We start from the raw sequence: 13,759 nt of genomic DNA, 5'->3' as shown, positions 1-13,759 counted from the left end.
TATTTTCAGATGATCTCTTGAGTTTCTTGGAGATTTTACAATATTATTTTTATCTGATATTAAGCTATAATGAACTTTGATGAGATCTTTAAACATGCTGATTACAATTTCGTTCACGAGTTACATAGCATAAGCCCATAATTCAGAAAAAAATAAGGTCTAGCAAAACTTCAAATAAATTGGTCAGTTTTAAGGTTTTACTTACAATCGGTTGGTGAACCTGAAATTGTCATATAGGAATTCATGGTCACGCTGTTGTTGAGTTATTCTAATTACAATACTATCAGCGAATTGAAGTTTAAAGTCGTATTTATACATGATTGTAAAGTTATCATTCTGTTTTGGTTGGACGCGCTTAATATGTTGGAATCATGTTTCAATTAGACGTCCTGGAATCCTGGATAGCCTTTTGAACCCGTGTAATCACTTTCAAATTAAAGTATTTATGGATACACATAATGACGTAATCATTAATTTGTCGGCTCAGACAACTTTTTAACCAAACCCGTCGGCTCAGACAACTTTTGAGCTTAACCCGTCGGCTCCATCCATTTTTGGGGAAACATCAATATTTGTTGAAAAATCTAGGGCCCACAAGTAAAACCAACACATCTTCCCAAACCCCATCTTCTTCAATCTTCACCACCCCCACCCCAGCAGACTTGTACGATGCAGCTGGGTGTGTGATGGAGGAGTTAAGCTTGTGTTGTGATCAAGGAGTCAGTCATGAGGAAGCATAATCATTATAATTATAATATTAACTATATTTAAATAAGTACGTAATTGGATGTAATTTTCGTCCCCGGGGCCCCATTATGAGTTAATCGAATCGAAATATTTATTATACTCTTTATCAACCTTCCTCCGGATGCTCATAGTTGACAGATATATGTTGTACGACACCAATAACATCTACAGTTAATAAATTAAAGAGTTCAAATTTTAAGTCAAAGGAACTATGAATATGGAAAACTAAAAGTTTGATACCAATTAGTTCTTTTTGTTGTACATACAGGCCTAATTGATCAATTGGGACAAAGTTGAACTTCGTTTCAGGGATAAAAAATGGTTCGTTAACTGCCTCCTCCCCTTGAGAATTTTCATTCAAGGTCGTTTCATAATCATTATCTACACGATTGTATGCTTTGTTAGCGCTTTTTAAGTATCCGCTCGCTTACGTATCAAAAATTGGTTTCTGTGATTTCTGTAAGTTTGGTATTCCGATTCATCAAAATTCATCCCGCGGCCTCTTACAGGCAAATTTGAGTCTGCTGTCCACCCTGAGCAGATCCCACCACTTTTAATGGTTACCCCGCGGCCTCTTACAAGGTTGACCACAACGCGCTGATGCACATGGTTAAAAGAAACTTCTTCCACAGTGTTTGTGTTACCACAAACTCTCCATCCACTTGTAGCCAGATCCCACCACTTTTAACCACATGCATCAGCGCGTTGAGCGGACATGCACTTCAATGTCGTTCAGCTTAATCTCTCCAATGCTGTCTTCGCCGAGTTTATATTGCTTGATCACGTTGTTGTATGCTATAAGTTCCGATTCACGTGATAACAGAAAATGTTGCAAACCTCAGGGTAGACACCAGGGAAGTCGAGGTGTTTATCTTCAAATTGACTCCAATAGACGACTCGATCTTGCGGCTAGCTGAGTCGTGGATCTCTAACTTCACATTCATGTTGGACAATTTCAAACCCTCCAGTGTTGGTGGCCTCACCATCAAATACTCAGAGCCGAAACCAAGATAACAAAGTGGTAGCACAACCACCATGACTATTGCGCCTATTATCATCACCGTGATGGCTTCATCTCAATTAATGGCCATTGTGAAACAAAAGACGTTGTTTGTTATGGTACGTGGATCGATATGCTTAATTCATAACATATCATATATAGGGGTGAGATCCAGTAAAAACTTCTCTTTAAGAGAAAACTAAAAAACTCTTAAAAACTATTTTTTTTTTTTTTTAATTTTTTTTGAAGTTTCTGTTTTTTCCATTATTCTTATATTTTGTTATTGGTTCCAAAAAAAAAAAACATTATCGGTAACCTCGTCGGTGTAGTGCACATGTGTAATGGTGTGCATTACATGTATGCAAAAGTTTTTGTATTGCATAATATATAATACTATTGCACATATTTTATACACACTGTTGTATATATGCAATATAAAACTAATACGCACTTCGATTACACATTAGTACGTATGTGTAATACAACATTAACGCATATGTGCACTACATCGACTTTTATTTTATTATTTTTTTTTTTCATATAATACAACACTACTACACATATACAATACACAAATATTGAATATATACAACTAAACACTATTGAACTTAAAAAATACATAGTAATACACATGTGTAATACAACAGTTTCGCACAGTAATACGTATATGCATTACAGCGGGTTTTTTTAAAAAAAAAATTATTATTTTTTTATTTTTTTTCGAGTGAAGGGGACCAAAATATAAGAATAATGGCAAAAACGGAAATTTGAAAATATTCTTTTATATTTAATTAAAAATAATTCTTTAGAAATTTTTAAGTTTTCTCTCTAAAGATAGTTTTCTCTTGATCCTCTCCCATCATCATATATATAGGGGTGATATCTAGTGAAAACTCCATTTAAAGAGAAAACTTAAAAACTCCAAAAAACTTTTAAAAACTATTTTTAGCTTTTTTTTAAAAAAAAGTTTGAAGTCTTATTCTTATATATTGTTATTGGTTAAAAAAAAAAACTTGTCGGTAACCTCATCAGTATAGTGCGCATGTGTAATAGTGTGCATTGCATATATGCAAAAGCGTTTGTATTGCATAAAATACAACACTATTGCACATATTTGATACACACTATTGTATATATGCAATACAAGGCTAATACACGCATCGAATACATATTAGTACGTATGTGTAATACAACATTAACGCATATGTGCACCACATCGACTTTTATTTTATTATTATTTTTTTTCCATATAATACAACACTACTAAACATATACAATACACAAATATTGAATATATGCAATAAAACACTATTAAACTCAAAAATACATAGTAATACACATGTGTAATACAATGGTATCGCACAGTAATACGTACGTGCATTACAACGGTTTTTTTTATTTTTCGAGTGAAATATAAGAAAATATAAGAATAATGGCTAAAATAGAATTTTGAAAATATTTTTCTATTTTTAATTAAAAATAATTTTTTAAAAGTTTTTAAGAGTTTTTAAATTTTCTCTCTAAATGTGAGTTTTCTCTTGATACTCTCCCTATATATATATATATATATTGATAAAAAGTTATGTGGTAATTAAAACGTCTTAAACCATCTTAATTTAGCTCTAAATTAAGGATAGTCCACCTATGTTAAAATGGCTTTTTATTTCAAACGTAAATGTAATTTGACATCGGGCACTGGAAATTAATGTATATATATCAAGGACAAAAAATAACATAGTTTATTTATTAAAAACATGAAAATATCAAAAACAGTAAATCAAACCGGTATCCATGTAAAAAGCTTTTATGGAATGAATCTACCAATTTACAAACTGCACCTATAAGTCCACATCTTAATTGGGCTTATTCATTTTAAGAAAGTAAATTTCGTAAAGCAACCATTGTAACTTGTAGACTCTTAACATTTTCTCAATTAATAGCGATGCGTGCTGAGTGTGAAAGCGAACTCACAAATGGTAAGATGAATTTGGATGAAAATGCACTTGTCGAAATTTGGGGGCTTTTGTCGAAAATAATAACCTGCGGTTCACCAGGAGTAACACTAATGCAGTCGGAGCATCCAACGAGTAGCTCCGTAGTAACCAGCGGACGAATATTAACGGCAACACAAACAGATTGAGATCCTTTGTTCTTAGCGTCGGAACTCTCCATAGCTGCTATTCGAATTGCAAGGCCTAGAAATCGAACAGATTCGAATTAGACATGAGTAATGTGGTGCCTATGTGTGCGATTGATTTGATAAGTATTATTATGTAGGTTGCCTCGTTTAACTTCAAAATCGAGTCTGAGTCTGCCTCGTTTAATTTCAAGCTCGAGAAAAGATTGTAATACAATTGGAGTCGATCTATGTGAAATCGGCGTTGATAAAGATAATCATGCACGGAAGACCTAGAAAGCCTTCAACGCCAGTAGACGAGAATGCATCGGCTATCAAGGCTGCTAAGATTCGATCTATTCAGTCTCAGTTTCTTCATAATCATCACAATCACATGTATGTACTAACAATTCCACTTTACTTTATTATTACTTGTTAATAATAATAATAATAATAATAATAATAATAATCTTCCAATCTAATAAAAGAATAGGATTTTCACCAAATGCGGCATTTTCTTAGAATTTCATTTTATATTTATATAATTCGCATAATCATCGCGGGTCAGTTAAACAACCCGACTTGAACCATTTTGTTATTATTGGAGCCTTTATATCTCAAAACTTCACTACAACCTTCTCAAGACTTAACCTAGAAATCTCTCAATCTCAAACGGCCGCATATGATTAATCCTCCGTCGTCTTCAATGATTCTGGTATTAATCATCTGCATATGTGATTTTCAACTTTCGGTCTCTATAATACTAACCCTAACTTTGATTACAGATTGAATTATACATAAAGTGCAATATCCATCATCGTCTTCAACTTTAAAGGTATCAGCAATATCATATTCGATTACAATATTGAAGAAGTGGTTTAATTTTGAAAGAAGATTTGATTTTTAAATTGTTTTGCGTTTCATGATGTTGACAAAAATCCACTCAGACTTGTAATTTATGTTGTTTCGGTCTAGACGTAGTTTTTTTCTCTTAGTTATTTAAAGTCATTTTGATTTTCTTCGGTTATTACAAAGAAAATAAAATCGATTATTTACTTTGAGAATGTTGGATACATTCTGTGTCGTGATTTTTGGATTTTTTAATTGGTTTATGTTTGGGAATCAATTTAAACAAATTGCAGATTTATTTTGATCTATGGGTAATTAAAGAATTAAAATTTTGAAGTCAAGCTGTTGAGGCTTGCAGCTATTAGTCTTGAATTAGGTTTGTTGCATCAAGACCATTGGCTTTATGATATTTTATTTTTTTGATCTTAATTGCGTGTCTGTTTTCAGGCTATGTCGGTTTCATGTACACCCCTACCTGCTATTAAGATGAAATGTATTTGTAAAGAAGGTATTATTGTATAGATAATAGATGTGTCACTTGTGTATTACAATTAATGTTACTACAAGAGTAAGGTAGAACATGCCAGAAGGAAACACGAACATGTGGTTAAGATGCTTTTAGCTCATTTTCAGGTTTTCTTACCTATTCTAATCAGTGCTGGCCATAATAAATAATCATGAAAATGTTATGATTTATGATAGGTGCAAGGAACCAATTATAAGTTTCAGAATTTACCCTTGATTATCTTTACTCTTGACCTAAACAACTATGTTGCACTTTACCCTGGTTTATAACTAACTGTTTGTTTATTTGGATATCTTGCAGATCAAGAACTGATGTTGCGCCTTTAGAACAACTTAAACTTTTGCTCCAGGTAGATCATCTATCTTAACTGCATGTTTGTTTACTAAAATGCGTTTTTCAAAACAAGTTATTATTATATAGATAATAGTTGTTTGTTTATTACAAATATTACAGATGTCTGATGCAATATGCAAACAGATACACAATAAGTGTTCAAGGCATTAGCAGGGTAAAGATTCTAGAGGTGTTAATCCAAATTTGTCTTCAATTTCTTTAAACAAATTTAATCACGTGACTTAAGCAACATCTTTAGTGTATTCAAAGAATATGAATTTGCTTCAAGAAACATAAAATCAACAAATATTATTAAATAAATCTAAATTCCTTTGTTTGGATTATAGTAAACATGGTGACACTATAGTTGATATGTAATTGGGTGATGGTTGCAGCTTATAGTGGGCTCGTGATTGCAGCAGAAAATAAGCTTCCATTAGCTTTAGTCGATTATACATTGGTAAGTACTCTTTTATGCTTAAAACTTCATTTAGGTGTAAATACTAGCAAGTAGCAACCCCTCATTTTACAGCCAAAATTAAATTTTGAGAGGATCACTATTTTGCTAAATGTTTATAACTGTTACTATAATTAAGTAAATAACTATATTCAAAAATGTTAATGCCATTAATTTTTTTATTGATTTTAGTGGTTACTTTCTATAATTAACAAACTTATTATAAGCAAATTCAAATTTGTCATTAAACTCATTACGTTTATTTAAAATAATTCGTAAATTTTATGTTTACATACCATTTATTGTGGAAATGTAGATGTGATATTTTTCCTTGTATTTCAAATTAAATCTACATTTACTATTTAAGGATTGCCTATCATTCTCCATTTATGTATGCAGTATTATGAGACCACTTAATACAGCTACTAAGGCGATTATGTCTTCTTCAAATCCTATTGTTACTTCGTCTCATAATAGAACTACAAAGCCTTATATGGATTCTTCAAAGACCATTATTACTAAATTTCAAAATACCATGTAATATATTTTTCTGTTAGCCTTATTATTAATTATATATCAACTGAATATTTAAGTTCCAAACATTATATCACATTATGAATATTTATGTTCTATAATATTATTCTGAACATCAAATTTTATTTTCTTTTTTTGTGATTTTCCTTTTGCAGGGATTTGCTTTTCTAACTATGTTTAACAGTTTGCTACACATAAATTATGCCTTTAAGATTAATATCAAGAATACAATGTTTTGAAACAAGCAATGAATTTTAGTATTGCTAAGTTTTCTGATAATTCATTGATACTAGAGTGTTTGGAAAACGAATTTAACAACTACATGGTATTAATTATTGTAAAGCATCAACATTTATTTTATTTGAATTTCAGCTCTATCTTTTTCTTTTTTTTTTCTTACTTGAAAGTTTGAGATATCTGAATCACCCGAGTTGAGACATCTTTTTTTTTTTTCAAAAAGTAGATCTTATTTTTAAATTATGAATGGTTGTTCTATATATATTTACTTTTTTTATCAACCCGTGTATCACACGGGTTCTAACCTAGTAATAATAATACATCGATCGATTGATTGTAGTTACACGAACGAAGCCCTAGAAGTGAACGCGAAGCTCATTGAGCTGAATCACAATCACATGTATGTACTAACAATTCCACTTTACTTTATTATTACTTGTTAATAATAATAATAAATAATAATAATAATAAGCATGAATTAATCCTTAACCGTAACAAACTTCAAATCAGCTACTAAATTAAAACCAGGACGATAATAATTATAATAATAACCTGCGGTTCACCAGGAGTAGCACTAATGCAGTCGGAGCATCCAACGAGTAGCTTTGTAGTAACCAGCGGACGAATATTAACGGCAACACAAACAGATTGAGATCCTTTGTTCTTAGCGTCGGAACTCTCCATAGCTGCTAGTCGAATTGCAAGGCCTAGAAATCAAACAGATTCGAATTAGACGTGAGTAATGTGGTGCCTGTGTGTGCGATTGATTTGATAAGTATTATTATGTAGGTTGCCTCGTTTAACTTCAAAATCGAGTCTGAGTCTGCCTCGTTTAATTTCAAGCTCGAGAAAAGATTGTAATACAATTGGAGTCGATCTATCTGAAATCGGCGTTGATAAAGATAATCATGCACGGAAGACCTAGAAAGCCTTCAACGCCAGTAGACGAGAATGCATCGGCTATCAAGGCTGCTAAGATTCGATCTATTCAGTCTCAGTTTCTTCATAATCATCACAATCACACGTATGTACTAACAATTCCACTTTACTTTATTATTACTTGTTATTATTAATAATAATAATACATCGATCGATCGATTGATTGTAGTTACACGAACGAATCCCTAGAAGTGAACGCGAAGCTCATTGAGCTGAATCCGGAGTTCATGACCGCCTGGAACTATCGCAAACTCGCCTTCCAGCATAATATTAGTAACATTAAACCGGACGCTGACGTGGCGGAAGCTGATCGCATCAGATTGATCATTGATGAAGAATTGCGAGTTGTAGGTTCCTCTAGTTGACTTCAGTTGTTTCATTACATATCTTATTGTTGTTATGTGATTAGATAAGGTGCATTTTAACCTACAATTGCTGCAAATATGCTTACTGTTCTAGTAGGATACGGTTAACAGAACGTATGCTAGTACGGCTAATGTTGATAAGGTTAATTTCATTAGGTTATTATCGGTTAACCGGTTACATAGGCTAGGGATTTTCCACTCAAAATTATGAGAGTTCTAATTTTGCTTATACATCCTATTGTTATTATTATACCGTAAGTTTGTAAGGTACATTTCTACCAATAAAATGATGTGAGTTTTGATTTTTGCTCAGTTTGTAACATTACAACATCATTCTAGGTTTTGCAGAATTGCAGCAAATATGTAGATTGTTATCCTAACGTAACTGAATTTATGTAACCAGTTCTTTCTAATAACCTGTTAGAGTTCCTAACCGGTGTTTGGGTGGAAAATCTCTAATCTATGTAACCGGTTAAACGATAATAACCTATCGAAATTAACTTTATAAACATTGACCTGGCGTGCAAGGCACAAGTTTTATGGATGGCGGTTACTTCTTAAACAGCAAAATGGTTTAACTTGTTAGGATAAGTTTTTGTTTTAAATTAATTCCGATTATTTAGTAATCCTCGTTATAATCTAATGTGTATTAGGTTAGCTATATAAACTGTGTAGGGTTTGGCCATTGTAATCAAGGTTTAAGTAAGTTTCTTGGTTATCAATAAACATTTGGGTGTTGGCCAACTCCCATGTAAATACAAATGCAGCTTATTGGAGTGGTAGGATCACTCCTATCTTGACGGATCGATTTGGAAAGTACTAGGCTTGACAGTGAAAATGCAAATGCAGCTTATCGGAGTGCTAGGATCACTAAGTTTGTGCCAAAGGTTTTGCTGTATGTACTTGTATTCTGATGGTGAAACCGTGAAGATTACACACAATAGGATTAGTAAAAAAGTTTTTGAATGGCAATATTATGGTTTTAACTGATGCCTGAAATTCTTTAGAATTGTTCTTGCTTGAAGGTGATAATGTTTTGACTGTATGTGTAGGTAGAGAGTGCACTAAGGAAGAATTTCAAGTCTTATGGAGCATGGCATCATCGGAAATGGGTGATAAGCAAAGGGAATGCTTCAACAGAGCGGGAGTTAAAGCTTTTAAATCTATTCCAGAAGCAAGACACCCGTAATTTTCATGCGTGGAATTACCGAAGGTAAATACATTAATTTGGTATATATATATTTTACTATGGAATTATGGATCTTATTTGTTATGTCCTTTTCAGATTTATAGCAGGATTGAAGAACATATCAGATGAGAAGGAGCTACAGTTTACAACAGATATGATAAATGATAACTTCAGTAATTATTCTGCCTGGCACAATCGTAGGTAAGGCCTCTTATTTTCATTTGCATTATGTTTAATGAAGATTGTTTTTGACTTTTCTTTTATTATTGTGTGATTTCTTGATATTTTCAGTGTACTCTTATCTCATCTGCTGGAAAAAAAGGTTGATGGATATTTTCCTAAGGAGATATTTTTAAAAGAGGAGTATGAGTTTGTAAGAAATGCAGTTTTTACCGACCCAGATGATCAAAGTGGGTGGTTCTATCATCTATGGCTTCTGGATCAAACTGTTAAAGTCGACATGCCTAAGTTAGTTTCTTCATGGCCTCCTCATGGTTTTGAAATTACTAAAACGACCTTCCCTGTCGTTCTCTTTTTTAATGAGCCAGTTGAAGGTGTAAACTTACATACAGTTAGTGTTCAAGTTGAGAAGGACATATTTAAAAACATTACATGGAGCCCGCTTTCAGCAAATACGTTTAAATGTGGTCGAGCCTGGTTGACCCATCTGACCATCCCTCTTGGAGAAATTAACTCAGCAAAGATCTTTCAAGTGAAAGTTAGCTCAGAAGATTCTCAAGGCATAATATCTTTAAATGGTGTTCCATGTAGCCAACACTGGTCTTTCGCGTTTACAGTTTCTGTATGCCATGATTTGCAACCTGAAGGACAGAGTTTAGCAAGGATATTAATGACAGATGAGAATTTCTCTACAGTTGACATAAATTCAAACGTGATGAATTTGTTTGAATCATATTTTGAGTTAACAAGTGATTATGAGCAATTTACATCTCCAAAATGGAAGTCTGAGATGATAGCTAGTGAAATTGATAATTATCGAGAATTATTGACATGGGCAGAGTGGTATGCGGCCGTCTGTGACCTTTTGTTTTAAATACTCTTATTATTCTTATTTAACATTTGTATTATTTGATAGTAAAATTGGGAAGCTTACTCTCGCGAGATTATTGATGGCGAATGATGCCATGATAACTGATACTCCAAATACGACTCACGTGGAGGAAGTTTTGCAACTATATTCCGAGTTGATGGAGTTGGACCCCACACATTACCAATATTACAAGGATGGGTACAGCTTGGTTTTTCTAAAACAGGTATTTTTTTTATCACATATTTTTATGACTTTCACATGTTTCACCTGTTGGAGATAAAAACATAATCCAAACGGACCCAATTATAAGTATTTCTCTGATATTGCAGTTGACTTCTAGCAAGGAGTCTTTGATGAAGTACTGCTGGCAGTATAAAGAGTCAACTTCTTCAAATATCACCGGTCCTGTGTGTTTAAGATTGAATTCTTTATCTTTATCACGATTTGGATCCCTTGAACGGTTATTATGGGTGCAAAGTCTAGATCTCAGCCACAACCAACTTCATTCTATTGAAGGTAAAAAATCTATAACTGTCAAATCTCACATGAATGCTTTACACATCTCACATTTACTTGGTCTTTGAAACGAAACATTTTCCTCTTTCGAGAAAAATACTTTGGATAGAGGCGGTAATTAAATATTGAAATAATATACATTTTTTAATTATATATAACGCTTTAATCATTTATACTTTTGACCCATTTGCTTATAAAATAATCCATTCTGGTCATGGTTTGATATTTAAAGGTCAAAACAGGTAAAATAACAAAAGAATTAGCATAAAACAAACAGATAGAACGGTGGTTAGAATGCATTCTTAGTGCATAAAACTCCCAACATCATTTTACTCAAAATATTAGATTATTATCAAAACAATATAGTTTCTGGAATCATATTTGTCACACTTGTTTATTAGAAGCAACTTATATTTTTAGGCAATCCACGTTATAATTCAACTGTCATTGTCAACCCAACCGTACTTGTTTCAACCTTTGACTTGTACCAAAATTACCCATTTTGACCCATAATCTACAACCTTCCCTGTTGGTTTAGTATTTTGTTATATCTCCTCTCTAGTGCATTATATCTCATATCTTAGTTATACACACACACACACATATATATATATATAACTAAGATACTGCCTTTTTGGGACTATCACAGGATTGGAGGCTTTGCAGCTTCTCTCATTCTTAAACCTTAGTCACAACAAACTCGGCAGCTTTACGGCATTGGAACCTTTGAGATTCTTGAAGTCACTAAGGGTGTTAAATATCTCCTACAATGAGATCGGGGTACACACTGTGGACACGAGGCGGTATTTATGTTCATCTCCACTGTCACACACGCGTGATTATGATAAAAAGTTTGAAGAGTTTGCTACTGCTGATGAAAAAGTGGTGCATTTTTGGGAAGCTTATTCTGTTTTCGGAGGTCTAGATGTCAAGCAGTTAGATATTATTGGAAATGCGGTTGTTGATGAAAGATTTGTGTTGTTCTTGGTTAAATTATTCCCTGGTCTTAAATGGCTTGGTGGTGAAGAATTGCATTAAGAAGGGTTTTTGTTTTAGCCGGGAGGGTATAATCGTAAATTACAGGTACCGTGAAGCTTAACCTCAAACCATGATTGCGCACTTTCATCTTTCACGTGTCTAAACCTTGTACCTTGAAGTTGGTATTCAGACCCCCCTTGTGTTTATTTAAGTACTTCCGGTGTTCACCGTTTAGAATTTTGTTAAAATGTTATCATACGATTATATACTACCAGGTGAAGGCATGTAAACGAACCCTCGGGACTGAACAAGGCTTGTTGGGTGTTTTCATTTAAGTTTAACCGGACAAATTTTCTTTGTATGTGTTCGTCCGTTAAGAAAATTAACGTGCTAGTGTTTTTTTATGTTATAAATGAACGGTTCACGAGCCTAAACGGACATAAATAAATGAACATATATCTTCACAATGAAATGAACAGAAATCAGTATAGACGCAAACTCATAGAATTGTGTTTTTAGTTCTTGATGATTTTAGGCTCAGGTGATGATCACTTGATTTGCTTAGTGTTTATTGTATCCTTTAGATCATGTTTAGGATATTTAATTTTATATATACCTACAAATAGGAAAGTGTGATTGAGTTTTGGGTACAACTTGTATGAGAAATTAAACGAGGCAGTTGGCTAGACTTCGGACTCGATTTTAAAGTTAAACCAGCCAAAGATTGAGCCAACGAGCGGAACCGAGTTCAGGTTGGTTACAAAAATGAGCCAAGTCAACTCAGATCGGTTACAACCCGAACTCGTTTAACTTCAAAATCGAGTTGAGTCTGCCTCGTTTAATTTCAAGCTCGAGAAAAGATTGTAATACAATTGGAGTCGATCTATGTGAAATTGGTGTTGATAAAGATAATCATGCACGGAAGACCTAGAAAGCCTTCAACGCCAGTAGACGAGAATGCATCGGCTATCAAGGCTGCTAAGATTCGATCTATTCAGTCTCAGTTTCTTCATAATCATCACAATCACATGTATGTACTAACAATTCCACTTTACTTTATTATTACTTGTTAATAATAATAATAATAATAATAATAATAAGCATGAATTAAGCCCTAACCGTAACAAACTTCAAATCAGCTACTAAATTAAAACCAGGACGATAATAATTATAATAATAACCTGCGGTTCACCAGGAGTAACACTAATGCAGTCGGAGCATCCAACGAGTAGCTCCGTAGTAACCAGCGGACGAATATTAATGGCAACACGAACACATTGAGATCCTTTGTTCTTAGCGTCGGAACTCTCCATAGCTGCTAGTCAAATTGCAAGGCCTAGAAATCGAACAGACTCGAATTAGACGTGAGTAATGTGGTGCCTGTGTGTGCGATTGATTTGATAAGTATTATTACGTAGGTTGCCTCGTTTAACTGCAAAATCGAGTCTGAGTCTGCCTCGTTTAATTTCAAGCTCGATTTCAAAATTGATTTGATAAATATTATTGATTGGAGCCGCAAAGGCGGTGCGTTTTCTGCATACAGGTGTAATCCCTGCTTCTTCAAGCAATCGATTAAGAAGAATTAGATGTCTTTAAAGTCGAGTTCTTTGCATCAATGTTATGGTACTTGAGGTAATGTAATCTGGTGTAATTTTAACATGTAAATCTATTGTTATGGTACCTAAGAAAATTAAACCTAATTAATTATCCACCAATTAAACCAAATTTAAACGTGAATTAGCTAACATGTTTCAAAGCTAGAATGAAATCAAAAGAGTAGTGAATATGAAAAATCAACAATCATGGGAATTGACAATATATAATACAAAGGAGGAGTATAACACACCTCATGCAGAGTCTGGTGATGAAGAATTTCGTGTTGCTGTTTTTATAGCATAGATAGTAACAATTAGAATGATTAT

At 33.3% G+C, this 13,759-nt stretch overlaps 1 protein-coding gene across 2 annotated transcripts; it reads left to right on the top strand.

Annotated features, from left to right (window-relative positions):
- Window positions 1–4,143: 4,143 nt before the first annotated feature.
- On the top strand, window positions 4,144–11,973 carry LOC143547472 (geranylgeranyl transferase type-2 subunit alpha 1-like). Of its 2 annotated transcripts, none has more exons than XM_077038888.1 (8): window positions 4,144–4,259; window positions 7,908–8,089; window positions 9,160–9,316; window positions 9,389–9,493; window positions 9,584–10,315; window positions 10,389–10,566; window positions 10,673–10,859; window positions 11,509–11,973. In XM_077038888.1, exons 1-8 carry the CDS (start codon window positions 4,144–4,146, stop codon window positions 11,895–11,897), a joined length of 2,046 nt encoding a protein of 681 aa, XP_076895003.1. In that variant the 3' UTR covers window positions 11,898–11,973. The 2 variants fall into 2 exon arrangements, with proteins under 2 accessions (XP_076895003.1, XP_076895004.1); XM_077038889.1 differs by lacking the exon at window positions 4,144–4,259 and adding an exon at window positions 7,708–7,823.
- The last annotated feature ends 1,786 nt before the right edge of the window (window positions 11,974–13,759 follow it).

The sequence above is a fragment of the Bidens hawaiensis genome, unplaced genomic scaffold (assembly GCF_021521415.1).
Source record: "Bidens hawaiensis isolate Kalapana, Puna unplaced genomic scaffold, B.hawaiensis_p1.1 tig00014722_1, whole genome shotgun sequence".
Classification (NCBI taxonomy): Eukaryota; Viridiplantae; Streptophyta; class Magnoliopsida; order Asterales; family Asteraceae; genus Bidens; species Bidens hawaiensis.
Note: the sequence above shows the minus strand (reverse complement) of the source record. Positions and strands in the feature narration are given on the sequence as shown.